The sequence below is a fragment of the Nelumbo lutea genome, chromosome 1, assembly GCF_056320005.1.
Source record: "Nelumbo lutea isolate HS-2025 chromosome 1, American lotus-T2T, whole genome shotgun sequence".
Taxonomy (NCBI): Eukaryota; Viridiplantae; Streptophyta; class Magnoliopsida; order Proteales; family Nelumbonaceae; genus Nelumbo; species Nelumbo lutea.
In genome coordinates this window covers 56624242-56638054 of record NC_142684.1, presented here as the reverse complement: position 1 = coordinate 56638054, position 13813 = coordinate 56624242, and the positions used below count along the sequence as shown (strand labels likewise).

At 34.7% G+C, this 13813-nt stretch overlaps 2 protein-coding genes across 3 annotated transcripts; both read right to left on the bottom strand.

Annotated features, from left to right (window-relative positions):
• Window positions 1-1087: 1087 nt before the first annotated feature.
• LOC148874673 (uncharacterized) lies at window positions 1088-3547 on the bottom strand. 2 transcript variants are annotated; one of them, XM_088965395.1, is made up of 3 exons: window positions 3441-3547; window positions 2552-2821; window positions 1088-1310 (listed from the first exon to the last, which is right to left on the bottom strand). In XM_088965395.1, the coding sequence occupies exons 1-3, from the start codon at window positions 3486-3488 to the stop codon at window positions 1209-1211; spliced, it is 420 nt and encodes a 139-aa protein (XP_088821521.1). In that variant the 5' UTR covers window positions 3489-3547; the 3' UTR covers window positions 1088-1208. The 2 variants fall into 2 exon arrangements, with proteins under 2 accessions (XP_088821521.1, XP_088821522.1); XM_088965396.1 differs by having other exon boundaries at window positions 2552-2632.
• Window positions 3548-3851: 304 nt separating this feature from the next.
• Window positions 3852-7086, bottom strand: LOC148874672 (uncharacterized). The gene is made up of 5 exons (XM_088962561.1): window positions 6377-7086; window positions 6084-6243; window positions 5430-5613; window positions 5247-5330; window positions 3852-3869 (listed from the first exon to the last, which is right to left on the bottom strand). Exons 1-5 carry the CDS (start codon window positions 6432-6434, stop codon window positions 3852-3854), a joined length of 504 nt encoding a protein of 167 aa, XP_088818687.1. The 5' UTR covers window positions 6435-7086.
• Between the last annotated feature and the right edge of the window lie 6727 nt (window positions 7087-13813).

Here is a 13813-nt window from a genome sequence, read left to right as displayed (position 1 = left end):
ATTTTCTTTTATATATATATATATATATATATATATAGATAGATAGATAGATAGATAGATAGATAGATAGATAGAGAGAGAGAGAGAGAGAGAGAGAGAGAGAGAGAGAGCCTCATGAGCTGAGCTCTATTAGGCTCGAGCTCGGCTTGAAGCTTGGTTGAAACCCAACCAAGCCGAACTTAAGCAGGTCGTGAAAAGCTCGGCTCGTTGCCACCCCTAAGGCTAAAGAAGACCTTAGATTTATGGCGGTTGGTCATCTACCAAGACGCTTTCTCATATAATTTGAGAAATCGAGAGATCTCATCACAATCTCTCATACTTGCTCTTAGAAACACATAGCTGTCATTTGTGAATAAAAGATGAGAAATGAAAGGGGTATTTCTAGCAATTCTGACCCCTGAGATTTTACCTTGACTCTGCATATCAGAAATGTTTGCAGAAAGCACCTTCGCTACTAGAAGAAAGAAGGTGAGAGAGGGTCGCCTTGACGTATGCCCTTAGAGGGATGAAACACTCTGGATGGGGATCCATTAACAAGAACCTGAATAGAGACTGTAGACAAGCATTGCCTGATCCCGTTTCTCTATTTATCATCAAAACCCGTTTGGCTCATAACCTTGTCAAGGAAAGCCCAATCAAATCTGTCATATGCTTTAGTTTAGACATATCCAACTTGAGAGCTAAATAGTTCTTCTTTGTCTTTGATTTCTTCATGAAATGCATGGCTCCATGGGCAATGAAAATGTTATCTGTGATTTGCTGGTTGGCAATGAAAGCACTGTAAAAGGGGGTGGTTAGGTCCTCCACCCCTGAATCAATTAGAACCATGATACATCCTCTGTAAGGACATATCGGAAAACTCCCGGAATGATACGTATCAATCGATATATCGATACTTTGAACCTTACATGGATTTGGCAAGCATTAATTAACTAAATTCTAACACATAACTCCCTTTTCAAATATTAGATACAACATAAAAGGAAGATATGATTGTGTTAAAATTAGCGGATAATAAGTAGTTTACTCGGTGCAAAGAAAGCCGGTGGTCTCACGTCACATCCCTATCAATGGAAATTTAATTATAAGTTACAATTAATAACTCAAGAATATATTCCACATCAATTCAATTCAAGAGTATCTGGAACTGGAAGCATCTCAGCTGCATGCTTACAAAGAAAAAAAAAGAGAATATTCATAATGGGGGTTTAAGTGAAAGATAAGTCATAACAACTCAAGAAGCTGTCCCATATCAGTTTTAGAGTATCTTGAAACATCTCAGTTGCAGCGCACATCCCTATCTTCTGACCCTGAAAACAAAATTGTTTAGAAACGAATTAATCTGTTAATCTTTTAGTTTTAGAATGTTAAGAATAGAAACATTCCAATGAATTAATTTGCTACAAGTCCTGAGAATTACAAAGCAATCAGGCTTCCAGCAATTTGAAGTGGAAGGTACTCAAAGTTAGTCATGTTTTGGGTAAAGTGCAGCTATCATACCTTGGATAAGAAAAACAACAAATTAAATGGAATTGTTGATACTTCTAATCAAATAGGAGTCGACAATAGTTTTTTTTGTAAATCTCTTATGATTTTTCGGTTTGTTGGATATTCTAGCATATTATGCTAATCTTTGATTTAAATTAATAAAAGTTTCTTTATTAATAAAAATATAGTAGCCTAATTCATTGAATTTGTTATGAAAATATTAAATTGTCCTTTATAATTTTGACTTATAGACAAGATTTGAAGTATTATAAATACAAAAACTATCAAAAAGATAATTTTAAGAGACGTATTAGGATATATTTTGGATATAACTTGACCTAGTCAATTGGCCATTCCTTAATGGAGAATATTTGGTTTGGGTGCATGTTAGAGGATATGATAAAAAATTTGTATAAATTCAATCAACTATTCAATTCTAATCAATGGAGGGTTGGAAGGGACTCTTTTCCATATGAATTTAAGTTACTAAAGGTTAAAATGATTTTATGGTTTAAAGAATGACTGAAGGTCATGTTTGGTTTGAAGGAAAAGGTAGGGAAAGGAAGGGAAATGTAGGAAAATCTTTACTAGATGGTTATTCTTTATTATTCTCAAAGAATTCGTCTAAAATACTTGGTAAGTATAACAAGCCAATGATTTTTTTTAATATCAATTAATACAAATTTTATTTAATAGCATCATATTATATTCTTCTAAGTTTCATTTTAAAACCATGAATTCTATTTTTCTAAAAAAAAAAAGATTTCCAAGTAAATTTCCCATTAGCTACAATCATATATAAAGATTTTTTTTTTTCCTTAATATAAACACTTCAGTACTAGATCTTCTATTTACTTCACCTTTTATATGGAATATGTAGCTTTTTGTTTGCTAATAAGTTGATCTTTAATGCATAAGAATATAACCAATATAATGAAAAATTAATTATTTAAGAATACAAATACATTTTTCTATACTAATACTAATTAATTGTTTTAGGTAATAAATACAAAAATATAATATGAGAAAACTTATTACAAGAGCACTGAATAATAAAACTCACCTGCAATATCTCATCAACAACTCCTGTCATCTCGAGAGTGATGTTCCTTGCATCCATCCCAGTTGAAGATGTAAAATCAAACTGATCTCCATCATGTATTTTGAGCCACAACAATGAATTTTTAAAAGACTTGCATTTTGAGTGATAAACTAAAATAACCTTGTATTTATCTTCAAAAGAATCTTCTACATGCCATCTTAGGACTCCCTTTACATTTAGATCTATAACTGCCGACCTTATTAAATTTCCCAAGCTATTCTTTTGATTTTCCTGAAAGCAAATTGATAATAGTCAAAGTATTCCCATTTTTTCTCTTTGGGATAAGTGATTATATATTAGAAAAAGAAAAAATAAAAAGTATTTTCTAGCTAGTTTATGTAATAAGAAGCATTTGATAGCATGATTTTCAAAATCAGACCGGATCGAACGGTTGAATCGGAAAAACCAGGAATAGGTCTGTTTCACCCAAAATCGTTATTTTGCCAAAAACCGTTGATTTAGTCAACAAACTGCTCATTTGGGCAGTTGAACCGTCCAACAGTTTTGGCGATTTTTATTTTTTTTGTTAGAACGGGCCATTCATTTGATTCAAATGACAAGATCATTTGACTTGGGAATCGAACCCCTGACCGGTTCATTGTCCAGTTCAATTTTAAAAACCTTGTTTGTTAGATTAAACTTTATCATAGGGAAGAAATAAAGAAATTGGAAAACTAAGGAATTTCCCAAAAAGTATTTTTAGCTTTTTCATAAATGCTCTTACTATATATTCTCTAAAATATATGCACTAGATTTGTGATAGTGAGTTTCTTATAAGGAACTGCATTTATATTGTAATAAATGTCAAATATATCCTAATAATTGATGTATATAGTAGAAGAAAACTCACAGTCAATGACATCAAGGCTCTCTTTCTAGAAGATACCATCATCCTCATGTCTAGATTCTTTTCAAGGCATGGTATGTCTACTACGAGATGACGTAGTTGGCATAGTTCTATCTGCAATACCAATTAAAGACAATATTCGACAAAATAAGCTAAGAAAAGTTTTAAGCTATTTAAGAAAAGTTTTAAGCTATTTAACCCCTTCCATTCAACAATAATAATGACTTCAATAATTAAGTTCACTAAATTATACCAATAATTCACAAACTACCATATTAATAATCTATTGCCAAGACCATCGATTCTATGTCGTTAGCAATATTTTAATATAATCAAAATATTAAAGCTAAAAGATTTGAAACCAACTGCTAGAAATCAATTGAAGATCAAGTTTTGAGATTTGGATTGATGATTTTAGGCACCCATTTCTACCTGATTGGGTTTATCATACAGAAAAAAAAGCTTAAAATTCTAGTTTTATATATATATATATATATATATATATATATATATATATAATAAAGTATGGGTGCAAAGTAAAAGATTTTTTGGACTAAAATTACTTTTTATTTCTTTATTTGTGTATTTAATCAATCTCTAATTGTAAGAGTTGAAAATGTAAGTTCAATTGTTACTTTCCATCTCAATAAGTCTTATAGTATTAATTCCAATTTTCTCTTATTAAATCATATATTTAAATTATGTTTCACTAATAAATGCTACTAATTACATTTATATCAATAGTTTTAACAATATAAACCCATATATTTTAAAACTGATTTAAAAACAAAATCATTCTTTGTCCAAGAGTTGGTTAATCAATTCAACCATTCGAGTCAAATTGGTCAACTTATAAAGTCATAGTTAGGTAATAAAAATTTTAAAATAGAAATGAATACAAAAAATTATAAAAATATAGAAAAATTAGATACATTTATGATATTTTTATTAACTAAATTAAAAAAATTAAGTATAATAAACAAGAACTATTTTTATTGATAATGAAAATGAAATACATAAATCAAAACTGACAAAAAATGAAAATATTTTACTGTTTAGCAAAGATCAATAGTTCAAATTTTTGGTCAAATGTGTCAACCTTTAATGTCATAAATAAATAATAAAAATTAATAAAAAATAAAAATACATAATTTTTGCAAAAAAATCATTCAAGCACATGTATAATATCACATATTTATCATATTAAACAAAAAATAAGTGTGACATAACAGAATTATTTTTACACATGGAAATACAAAAGAATTATAGAAAACATTGAACACATATATAACTATATATTTACACTACTATTAAAAATGTAAATAAGATTGTGAAACTTTCTTTTGACTAAAATACTTTTTTTTGAATTTAATCCCTATTTAATTGTAAGGTTTAAGTTGTAAATTGAACTACTACTCTTCACCTCGTTCAATTCTCTCTATTTAAATTTTACATTTTTTTTTATAAATAAACAAAAAAAGATACACAAAAAGATAAAACATTACAAAAAGAATAGTCTAGCAAGTAGTAGGCTTGCCAATGATACTTGAAATTTCACAACTCAATCCCATGATGACATATTTAGATAAGGTGTTTATGTAATCAGATTTGAATTTCGCATAAAAAACAAAAAATAAAAAATACATAAATTTTATAAAAAATTTTAGATACATTATTATTATCATTATCATCATCAAGATTGCGAGGTACAAAACACATGCACACTTACTATTATATAATAAAAGGAAGTATGAAAACAATATAAAACCCCACATATTAGTTGTGGGAAACAAACAAAAAAAAACTTGCCTCTTGGAGTTCCAATTCTCCATCAGCTTCAGTTGCCCAGCATTTACATGAAATAACTGTCTTTGAATCGGATTTGTCTAATAACTTCAAGAAACAAGAATGTATCGCACTTATACAAGATAAAAAGTGAAAATCACAAAATCAGGTGCCAACAGAGGTGGCGGCCGTAAACTTAATAAATACCTTTACATGGTAATATTCATTTTCAGTTTCAAAAGCTAGTCCAGTTTTTGGGACAATGTAACTTAAAATGAATTTCACGTACGAACTAGGAATATCTGTATGAAACCATCTCTGCAAATCATCATTCCATGGACTTTCATCAGCCAAACTATTTTTGATAGAGTCCAACATATTAGACTGTCTCCTGCATTACATATTGTAGATGGTAAATTAGAAAATTAATGTCCTCCATCCTATTCTATATATATATATATATATAGAGCATAAAGCTTCCTAACAATCAAGGTTTAAAGTATCAATATGTATCGTGTTGATGGATTCTTGATATGCCTCTCGAGGGGTTTATCGAGTCAGGCACTGGTTCAGAAGGTAGCTGGGCCTTAAACCAATCATTCTGACTTGGTTTAAAAAAAAAATAAAACCTAAAAAAAAGTATTGATACGCCCTACGGGCATATCGGCCTGTATCGATACTTCAAACCTTACTAATAACAACGTAATGGGATGCATCAATAAGCTGAGAAAGGATGCTTGGATAATATTATATTTTGAAGAATAGTATATTTTCTACCTTTTCATCGGAAAGAAGAAAAAGGGTATTTTGATAAAAATCAAAAGTACAGAAAATATGGTGAAATGAAAATGAATATATTACCCACGAAAGACGATTTTTCCAAATCTGACCCGAAATGTAGGCTTTATTTCTTCAGATTCTTGGAACTCATCAATTTCCTTGCATACGTTTTGGAAAGATTTTACAAGGTCTGGTTGTAGCTTCTCTGCCAGATGCACCCATGGGCTTGTTCCAGTTCTCCCTGTGTTGTTAATTACAACTTGTAGGGAAGCAACTAAGTGAACGATTACAATTAAAGTATATAGATAGTCTTTCTCAAAAGGAAGAAACAAATTCAGGCAAGAACATGCATGCAACTTGGTTGAAGTACGTACCTGTTGTTGGGTGGGCACAAGTCAGAACCAGTGGTTTTTCTCCCCTCAACAAATTCATGGGAAATTGGCTTCATCTCAAATAAAGTGAGATCTGTCGGACCAACCATCAACCATTTACAGGTTGGGTCGTTTCCATAAGGAATATTTTTACCACGCAAAGGGTGTTGGGAGTTATTCTTTTTCTCTGAATTAGAGTGAAAGCAGCTGGTTGATCTTGGAGTAGTCGAACTTCTTCTAAATTGATCAGGAAAGCAAGGATAGGGAGTAGGTGATATTTTCTCTGCACTGTTTATCTGTCTTCTATGTGGAGGGATGTATGCCATGAGGATAACTGCAAGTATCTAAGATCAAATATTACAGAACAAGGAAGAAAGCTAATTACATGGAATGAAGATCATGTATGGATTCTAAGTTAAAATATAAATAAACTTGGACTCCCTAATCCCTCTGATCAAAAGAGAATAAAGATTTAATGATTTATGATATTTTGGAAGAATCAAACTCCAACCATATCCCTTCTCAAAATTAAAAGCTTTTAACACACAGACACACACACAAGGCAATAACCCATCTTTAAATATGGATCGGGTGGACAATTCAAGGTCTCCAGCATGAAGCTCCTAACTTGTTAAACAGCTGTTGTTCTTCACCAATTCCCATCAATGAATTGTCTCCTTTTGGAGTAATTTATTCGGATTTGAGCCCAACACAACACTTTTTGCTCATGCTAAGCAAAATAAAAGTAGAAGAGCTACGACTCCATTCTACAAGTAATTAAAAGAAGAAGAAGAAAAAAAAAAAAAAAGAAACAGTACAGACACAAGTCAAAAGCAAAAATAGAAGTCAAGATGGAAAGCAAAAGCAAAAGCTTAAAATACTAGGAGGATAAATAGATTAGAATATTTAGTTCCTCAAAAAGCAATTGCAAATTTGTAAGGTTTATTCTTGTTTTTCTTTTTTCTTTTTAATTTTCCGTACAAGAGGTACAATGGAGAAAAGTGTTGAGACTCGAGACATGTGAAGGGATAGGAAATCCATCACATGGACGCCCAAAGATTGCGAAATAAGGGGGTGAATTTCAAAAATTTTTCTCTTCCTTCAACTAGGAATCGAATTCCCTATTTAGAAAATCATATTTTCAAGGATCATTCTTGAACCATAAACTGAACCAGATTTGAACCAAAAGGAGTACGAAGAGATAATACCTGATACAGAGAAGTAGCATCTCCCAATGGAGGTGTTCACGCCCACTGAAGATGGTGCAGTGCAGGGTGGAGCAGAATCAACAGTGTTCTTCCAAAAGAACTTGACCCTTCTCAAGAATCACTTGGACGGCTTGTGAATACAACTCCCACCAATCTTTTCTCCAAAATATTGGAATCAAGATCCAATCTTGATTTCTCCCAAGAACTGGAGATCGAACTGCTGTAGGCAGCGGCTGCAAGAAGGAGGCGGCAAGAGAGTATTTGCAGGGTGCAGATTCTCTCTTCTGTGATTTTAGCTCTGAAGACAAGACTATCTGTTGCTTGCTTGTGATTGTGTCTAAAGGCTGCCGCCCCCTCTTCCTTTTATAGACTTAAAGGGATCAATTCCTAATCCCATTAAGAGTTGCTAACCCAAATCATATCTGGATTAGAAGTCCCTTTAAGATAAGGGATAATCCTTATCTTATATGCAGATTAGATCATCCATCTCCTAATCTAATTAGGAAGTTTCCAGATCTGAATCTCATTTAGATCTTGGACTCTCTAAGTGGATAGGATGTGGGCCCAATCCTATTAGCCGATCCATCTAAGAATTCGCCCCTTAAGTGACTAATCAGATTAGCCCAGTTCGAAATGGGCTTAGGGCCCATTTAGGGTTATGTATTCATTAAGCCTTCTAAACTACTGTCCAGTTGGGCTTCCTTGTATGGCATGGGACCCAAACATTGATCTACACATCGGCCACATGGGTTCAGCCCAGCCTTTGTTACAAGGCCTGGCCGAATATACTGTTATGGACAGTGCACCCCCTGAAACCCATCAGATGGGCTCTATGGGCCCAACATTTACCCTAAGTGGTCCCTGGGCCAAGCCACCTTGTAACACCCAGGGACTGTGGGCAGATGCAAGATTAACCCTTCAGGTATTATCCTCAATGGTCTTACACTTAACCTCTTAGCCCATAATGATCATACACTGCCCGACAAGAGTCTCTCCCTCGGCTGCAAGGAGCAGTGTTGCACTCTCTCTTGTATGGATCCCGGGAATTAAAACCTTTTGCAAATCATTTTGAAACCATAATTTATATAGTTTTATATCTCATATAAAATATATTTTGCAAAACAAATCTCAACGATTGAAATCGACTGCCGGCAGTCTTGGTTTCCGTCAGTGAGAGTTCATCCCCGATCATTACCTTTGTCCGACAAAGGGGCTAATCCTGTCACTATGATCACCCACTGAGATGAATTCTCAGACTGTCCAAATATACCTAGGTTTTGACCCCCACTAAGGATCTCACTGATTGGTACATCAAAGACATCATAATCTGACACCTAGTGCAGTATCATAATCGAGTCTAGGGGTCGGGTGTAACTTTCCAGTTTTGCCCATCAATCTCCAAGGTCCAGGGCAATACTGGAAATCTGGTCCAGTTCAAAGATTCAATTAATCCTACACTGTATGTGCCTAGGGTCTAAAAATCTGGTCCAGTTCTTCTTAAATTTTGTACATAAAGACAATCTTTCAGTACAATTTTTCATTCTCTAAAAAGTAACTCCACGATTCCTATTGTCGCGGTTGCAACAGTTGGAGTTGTCCCTAAGTAGAGAGTGACTTCTCCTTCACTCAGCTTTCTGCTTATCTTGAACCTCTGCAGTGAGTTACACGCATGAGTTGAAGCCCCGGAGTCAATACACCAGGACGCAGAAGCTACCAATAAATTGGTTTCTATAACACAAGTTTCAAAATTACCTTTCTTGAATTCCAGGTAGGTAGGACAATTCCTTTTCCAGTGGCCGGTCTTCTTGCAAAAGTGACAGGCATCCGATGCTTTGTCTTTCTTCTACTTCTTTCCCTTAGTGGCCTTCTTCGGAAGATTCTTTGCCTTCCTCTTTCTCTTGCCTGTTTTGCTAGTTTCAACAAGCATAGCTACATGCTCAGCATTTCTAATCAGTTTTTTGGCTCTTTGCAACATATTGCTGAGCTCTTGCAAGCTGACATTCAGCTTGTTCATGTTATAGTTCACGATGAACGGATTAAAGGAAGGAGGCAAAGAATTAAGGATAGCATCTATCTGGGTCACAAGGTCCTGTCTGGATCCAAGAGCCTCCAGTTCATTGATGTAACCCATCATCCGAAGACAATGGTCGTGAACTTGTCGGCCCTTGGACATTTGTGTGGTCATGAACTGTTTCAAGACCTTTTGTCGAGTAGAACGATTCTGCTCTTCATACATCATCCTCAGGCTATCCAATATGTCATTGGCAAGTTTGATCTGATCGAACTGCCTCTGTATTGAGTTGTCCAAGGAGGCAATGATGTAACACCGGGCAAGGGAGTTTTTCTCCTCCCGTTCCTGATAGTCTCTCCTTCGGGCCTCAGAAGCCTTGTCACTCGGACGCTCCGGGGCAGAATTCTTTGCCACATTGTCCAGCTTTTCAGAAGCTAGGACCAGCATAAGGATCCTGTACCAGTCGTCATGGTTTGGGCTCTTAAGCTTGTTGTCATCAAGAAGCTTTGCAAAAGATCCATTTGCCATTTTCTGATAAAAGAGCAAACATCAGTCCACAACCTAAATTGATTCATGTTCATTTCATAGATATGGATTTTAATCTACGATCCATTTCCATTTATTCATCTCAGAGATTTCCCTCCTTTCTCAGTGACGGAGACTACAGGTTGTCTCTGGAAATGTGGGAAATCACATAGGGTGCATTGAGCCAACTGTTTCAGCTGCATAACCCCACCACCTTTCTATGAAGGATCATATCCACTCATCATATGAGTTTTCCCTTTGGCCTCTGTCAGACAAGGTTCAGAGCCGTTTTCAGGTAAACCTTTCTGTCCAGTGAGTGTTTACCCATCATATTCGTGAACGCCAAGGTACCGTGAGAGAGTTCCCATTTTTTGGTGAAGCCCCTCCCACATCGGTCTATGACGCCCCTATCATCTTATGAAACACTCAGACAAGCCCAACAGCAAATGGATAGCCCATTTTCTGGTGCATTTCCTCATTACTGAAGGACACATCCTTATGCTAATGATGGAAGGCCTTTAGAGAGTTCATCATATGAATCTCCCTATCACTTGCACTCATATTAGCTGGAGGGAATAGTTAATTACGCCCTAATTTGATTTAGGTCAAACCAAAGTGGCTCCCACTGACTTTCATAAAGTCAGATTTCGGTGGGCCTTAAATCGGCTAGGGTTCTGCACGTAACCTCTCAACGAGGTGTGGGGTCCACCAGTGAGGAAGGTCATCCAATGACCAAAAGGGACACCATGGCAATGATGTGCATTCAGCCATGGTGTGCGCAAGAGCCACTGTCGAATGAGCATGGGCCAAGCACTTATGGCCCATGCACGCAGCACATCACACATCCAAACATCTCATGCAGGGATAAATTGACCCAATCAATTAATTATCTGTGAGGCCCATTGGAAGCCTGTTGAAAATACATAATATTAACCATTAATATTATCCGGGTATATGGGCTGAACTGGGTTACAGTTTGGCCCATATAGCTTTATCTTTTGAAGTGGGATTTTAGCAGTTTTAACTATTTAAAATTGGGCCTTTACAGGTTGGGCCGAATTAATCATTTAATTAAATATCAATCCTCAGGCCCATTAGTGGGAAAAATTAGGGCTGACTTTCAGCCTTGGTTAAACCCTAGATTTGGTCCAAACAGTTTTGAACCAATCTTGGTTCGAATGGGTCTAGGGTTTGATCTTTAATTAAATCCTTAATTCAAGAAAATAATATGAAATGAAATAACTGATAAAAGAAAATCAAGAATCAGTTAATCAGGGCTATTCGCACACTCCATCCTGCAAAACAGAGGTTAAATCACAGATTGTAGTTTCACAAACTGCAAATCGCAGATAGCGAATGTCCCATCTACGGAATCTCCTTCTCTACGTCGCCATCTTCGATCCAAAAATAAAATTAAATAGAAATCCTATTTCTATTAATAATTACACAGATCAAATGCCTATACATTGAGTCTAAAATAAAAAAAAAATTATTTACAGACCAAATGTAATAAATAAATTCAAGAAACTGCAAATCTTGCAGTTCTCCCTACGCAAACCAAAAATTCGATCTCCTCTTGTACGAACAACCCATAAATCAAGAAAATCATATAGAACTATTCTAAATAATAATCAGATTTATATAAAATTAATTTCAGATTATTTGCCCATCAATTTTGGGAACAAATATCCCAAAACCCATATCTACGCAAATTAGGTAGAACGCCTTCTCCCTATTTGCACAGGTTCAGATCTGAAACAGAATGGTTCAAGATTTGAACCATGGCTCTGATACCATTAAAGGGATAGGAAATCCATCACATGGACGCCCAAAGATTGCGGAATAAGGGGGCGAATTTAAAAAATTTTTCTCTTCCTTCAACTGGGAATCGAATTCCCTATTTAGAAAATCATATTTTCAATGATCATTCTTGAACCATAAACTGAACCAGATTTGAACCAAAAGGAGTACGGAGAGATAATACCTGATACAGAGAAGTAGCATCTCTCAATGGTAGTACCAATGTCTAGCACCCACTCTTTAGTTTGCTCAATTAAGTTTGCTTCAGTTACCATTGCCACAATAATTTTTGCCTCATCAGTTAGGTTGACCTTTGATTTCCCAAAGTCCTTCCGGTGATGACATTCATTCATATAGTGCTTGGGTTTGCCATATATAACACTTCCTTTTCTGTTGTAATTTTTAAAATTTTTGTCATTTTTAACATTCAAGTACTTTTTGAATTTTACAGTCATTTCCTTCAGCAATTTGGTATTGAAAATCAGTTTTTTTCTCTACTTGATCTTTCTTTTTATTCTTTTTTTTTCTATTTTGATTTAGACTACTACTTGGTCCACTATAATGTCCTTTTTTTTATGCTTCATACTTATTTTAAAATCATTCCATGTATGTGATAACTTCTATATGAGAGAACCAACAACAAATTCATCGAGAAGTATCATACATTTCTTTGCTAATTCCCCTACATGCACCTAAAACTCATCAATTTGAACAAACACGTCCATATATTCCTTCCTAATGAAATACAAGAAATTTATAAAAACATATTTCTTATTTCCCACATCTTCCATAGCATACTTTTTGTCTAAAGCATTCTAGATTTGATAAGCAAAATTATATGAGCTAGAGACATTGTATAAAGTTCATTAGATAGGTAGTTCTAGATGTGGTTCTAGCATAGATGATCATCCGTAAACCAATGTTTCGCATTAACAAAACAGGTTGTTTCTTCCATATTTGATGGGTTTGGTTCAACTAAAGTATAGGCAACCCTTATTTGTTCTAAAAAAAATAAGGCATTGTCTCCAATGCTTAAAGTTGGTTTCATTGGATGGTTCAATCTTGGAGAAATCTAGCGCTGTTGGTAGTAGCCATTTTTTCATGATAGGGGTAGCAGAGATAGGTTTCATGTAAATGCGGTTTTAAGATTATTGAATATATAGTAAAAAGTAGGGAGAATGGAACTTATTGTTTTTGTGTCTTCCAAACCTGTAAAAAAGTGCAAAATTCTACAACTATTAAGAGTTGAAGTGGAAAATTACACACCAAAGTGCAGAAGTGGCGTGAAATCACTTCTAAAGTTGCAAAATGATAAAATGAAGTGCGATGGTGGTGTGAAATTGCCTTTAATGTTGACTATGAGCCATGAAATGAATTAACTCATGCCACTTGGTCACTCTCCTTATAATCGCATTTCCCCCTACGATGCAACCAGGTCTTTGCAAATTGGTTTCCAATATGAAACCACCCACGCCCCAGCCCGACTTATGCGTGTGTGAAAATCACCCCCAACCCTTCACAAGCTTGTGAATAGAATGCATATTGTAATCTCCTCCTATGGGTCCTTACCCATACAGATAGCAAGTTAACTTATAAGCTGAATTTTACCTCTTTTTTCCAAACAATGTAGGGTAAGGTGATTTTACATATTTCAAGAGGCTATGACAAGAAATAACGACAAAAAACATAAAAGACAAATTAAACACAACTTTAACATAAGAAAGGGAGTTCAAAATTTATGTATTTTACATCTTTCCTCTGAAACGTATAAATCCAACAATTTGGCTTTAAAAAGATAAGTTGGTAAACTAGAAATGTTTGAGGAAGTGGAGATTTCATTGAGAAACTTTGTATTTGCTACTCTAAGGAATACAATGATCTATGAAATCCTCACAT

Bases quoted from the DNA above. Each gene is read 5' to 3' on its own strand.
- LOC148874673 (XM_088965395.1), bottom strand. From the start codon at position 3,488: ATGAGGATGATGGTATCTTCTAGAAAGAGAGCCTTGATGTCATTGACT. The intron at 2,822-3,440 runs GTGAGTTTTCTT...ATTTGCTTTCAG, and splicing joins GAGCCTTGATGTCATTGACT to GAAAATCAAAAGAATAGCTT. The intron at 1,311-2,551 runs GTGAGTTTTATT...TTTTGTTTTCAG, and splicing joins TTGTTGATGAGATATTGCAG to GGTCAGAAGATAGGGATGTG.
- LOC148874672 (XM_088962561.1), bottom strand. From the start codon at position 6,434: ATGAATTTGTTGAGGGGAGAAAAACCACTGGTTCTGACTTGTGCCCAC. The intron at 6,244-6,376 runs GTACGTACTTCA...TTAACAACACAG, and splicing joins TTGTGCCCACCCAACAACAG to GGAGAACTGGAACAAGCCCA. The intron at 5,614-6,083 runs GTAATATATTCA...TATGTAATGCAG, and splicing joins GGAAAAATCGTCTTTCGTGG to GAGACAGTCTAATATGTTGG.